At 36.5% G+C, this 3,260-nt stretch overlaps 1 protein-coding gene across 1 annotated transcript; it reads right to left on the bottom strand.

Moving 5' to 3' along the window:
• Positions 1-529: 529 nt before the first annotated feature.
• Positions 530-2,732, bottom strand: LOC131049484 (probable LRR receptor-like serine/threonine-protein kinase At3g47570). The gene is made up of 2 exons (XM_057983541.2): positions 1,197-2,732; positions 530-1,105 (listed from the first exon to the last, which is right to left on the bottom strand). Exons 1-2 carry the CDS (start codon positions 2,587-2,589, stop codon positions 708-710), a joined length of 1,791 nt encoding a protein of 596 aa, XP_057839524.2. The 5' UTR covers positions 2,590-2,732; the 3' UTR covers positions 530-707.
• Positions 2,733-3,260: the final 528 nt, after the last annotated feature.

Here is a 3,260-nt window from a genome sequence, read left to right as displayed (position 1 = left end):
ATTAGTCATGTGTTTGCCTTTTTTCAATAGCTCTAGATTAATGAGTTGTGTCTTCTCTCTCTTTGGGGCCCTCCTATGACTGAGACTCTTATACACCCACTAGTATCTTTGGATTTAGATTTTATATCCAACTATATATCAACATTAGGAAAGGAAAAGTGTCTTGATTATCAGTGGCCCTCTCCATGCCTTTTCCATGCCTTTACAAGGATGATGAATAGCAATAAGTAGGTTGCAAACATCCATCTGACAGTTATTTACAGAGGTCTAACCTAATGCTCATCCAACTTAAAGGTCATCTAACTAGCAACGAAGTAATGACTATCCAAGAATCATGAGAGAAAGTTAGAGAGGGATCTAAGAAGACGTTTTTGCACCCATTTAGGGATCTATCACAAAAGGAAAAAGGGATAGGACTCTTGTAACAATGCAAAGAGCATTCACTTAGTTTTTAAGTAGCAATTCTGTAAGTTTAATTGAGTACTTCGCATTAAAAGGAAGCTAATAAATATTCATGTATATCTTTTGAGGAAAAAAAGAGAGTCTTGAATTATATTGAGGAATTCATAAGACACAGATTATAACAAAGTTCATATATGAGTCAAACAGAAACAATAGAACCAAACATAACAGAGAACAGCAGCGAGAACAACACTATGACAATAGCACTATTACAACTGATATCAAGCCTACTCAAATGTGGAGCTTTAGGTATCTGATGCCTCCTCACAAATAGTTATTGCACCTCTGTCACAAACTAAATTGGATATAGTGGGCTTTAATTTAATGGAAGAAGAAGTGTGTGGGGTGAAATCCTGTTGAATGGGGGGCCGAGCTTCAGGGGAATCACTTGAACACAGCAAACCAAGACGCATCAATGAAATCAGACATTCTTCCGTTTCTTTGCTAGCCCCTTCCCTTAACAAGCTTGTATCAACTACCTCAGCAACCCTCTCTGGAAATGCCCTTTTCACCCAGCTATGCAGGCTCAGATCACCATCAAACATATTATCAGTTGGCCGCCTCCTTGTCAGCATTTCCAATAACAAAATACCATAGCTAAAAACATCTCCCCGAGGAGACATCATGCCATTCAATCCATATTCTGCAGTCAAGTCATTGAATATAGTTGTTTAATCTGTTCTAACAACGAAATCCATAATATTTTTAGAAGAAAGATATTTGATAAACCATACCTGGTGCGATGTAGCCCACTGAGCCTTTTAAATCTATTGTTGAAGTTACTGAATTGGCCGTGATTCTTCCCATTAATCTGGATATTCCAAAATCTGAAAGATGAGCTGTCATGCTTTCATCTAAAAGAACATTGCTTGGTTTTATGTCACAATGCACTATCTGCACGAAGCAATCATAGTGAAGATATTCCACAGCATGGGCTACATCTATAGCTATGTTCAGCAGTGTTCTCAATCCCATTCTACAACTGCTTTGATACAAATACTTCTCCAAGCTTCCATTAGAAAAATACTCAAAGATTAAAGCTTTGATGTGAATGGTAGAACACGTGGTTATGATTCTAGCAAGATTTCGGTGTCGAGCCTTCTGCAACACTTTACATTCTGCTCTGAAAATCTTGTGCGATTGCTCATGCATTAAATTGAGAACCTTAACGGCAACACGAGTACCATCAGCCAAAAATCCCTTGTACACTGATCCAAAGCTATTTGTGGATAGTAGATTGGAGTTGTGAAATCTATTGGTTGCTGCAAGAAGCTCCTCATGTGAGATGCGTGGATGTTCCACCTTTTGAAGGATTTTGCGAAATGTTTGTTTAAACTCCTCTCTATTATGCAACTTCCTTATCCATAGAACTCCGAATACTAGAAAACAAATTAGAAAAACGATAACAACAGCTACTGCTCCCAATACTTTTATTAGGACTGAGGAATGGCTTTTTCCTGTTGGAGCGCCTTCTTCCACTTCGTTGTTTGATAAGTCCACATAAGGGATGTGTTTTACAGACACTGGAATTTTTCCTGTTAATTTATTGTTTGACAGGTACAACGTTAAAAGCGCACCCGTAGACCCTAGATCCTCTGGAATTTTTCCTGTTAATTCGTTGTTTGACAGGTCCAAATATTGAAGCTCACTCATATTCCCTAGAGCCTCTGGAATTTGTCCTGTTAATTTGTTGTTTGACGGGTCCAACCAGTAAAGCTCACTCATATTCCCTAGAGCCTCTGGAATTTCCCCTGTTAGTTGATTGTCTCTTAGATCAAGGGTTTGCAGATTGGCCAAGCTGCCAACGCACACAGGGATTGGGCCTTGTAAGCTATTGTTACTGAGCTCAAGAAAATGAAGGGCTGGCAGCTTAAATACATACTGCCAAATACTGTTATTCATATTGTAAGAAGAGAAGTAGAGTCCAACAACATCATTACCCCCATTTTCACTGCAACCTACGCCATGCCATTGGCATGGGTCACCGTGAGACGGAAGGCCCAAATTATAGTACATATTCTTCATGACTTGGACTTGTGTGGTGTTGAGAGAGAGTGCAAGAGTGAGAAATGAGAGAGTGAAGAAGAGAGTCACAGAAAAAGGAGAATTAATGAAAAAATACCTCATTGCAAAGTTGTGTTGTTCCCCGTTTGAAAGACGTTGCTCGGACTATCTGTGATGCATGGATTACCATCATCCGAGTGTGAGAGAAAAATTAGGGGAAAGGATATAATTCTGGTCAATGTTAATGGGAAAAAGATAGAATTTGAGTCAATGTCAATGGGAAAAGATAGAATTTTGGACAATGTTAATTGGAATTTTCTAAGTTTCTAAATTCAAGGATACTAAGGTACCATGAACTTTGTAGTGCAGTTAATTTAAGTTTAAATTTCTAAATTTAAGCAAGCTGGTTGTAAATAAATTTAGTTTTCATTCTAAAATTCGGATGATTGACATGTGGCATAAAATATTCCTAAACTTGTGAGACAATTTATAGTCAAATTAAAGGTCCCCTCATGGGCCCTGCCTAAGCAAGTCTTAAACTTCCTCTTAATTTTTTGTTATTTTTAAACATTTTTAGATTGTACATAGATTATAAAATGATATTTGTGATATTTGGAGAGCAATTTCCAATTTATTTTAAGAGGATATTTTAATATGATAATAATAATAATAATAATAAATAGTGTAATTTTATATAAAGTTAGGTTTATTTTTTAATTTTTAATCTTTCTATATTTAAATATTTTTCCAAATTTGTGATCATATTTGTATTTTTTCAAACATTTTATAATGCA

This window comes from Cryptomeria japonica, chromosome 11, assembly GCF_030272615.1.
Source record: "Cryptomeria japonica chromosome 11, Sugi_1.0, whole genome shotgun sequence".
In the NCBI taxonomy this organism is placed as follows: domain Eukaryota; kingdom Viridiplantae; phylum Streptophyta; class Pinopsida; order Cupressales; family Cupressaceae; genus Cryptomeria; species Cryptomeria japonica.
The sequence above is the reverse complement of the archived record's forward strand: the minus strand, read 5'-3'. Positions and strand labels throughout refer to the sequence as shown.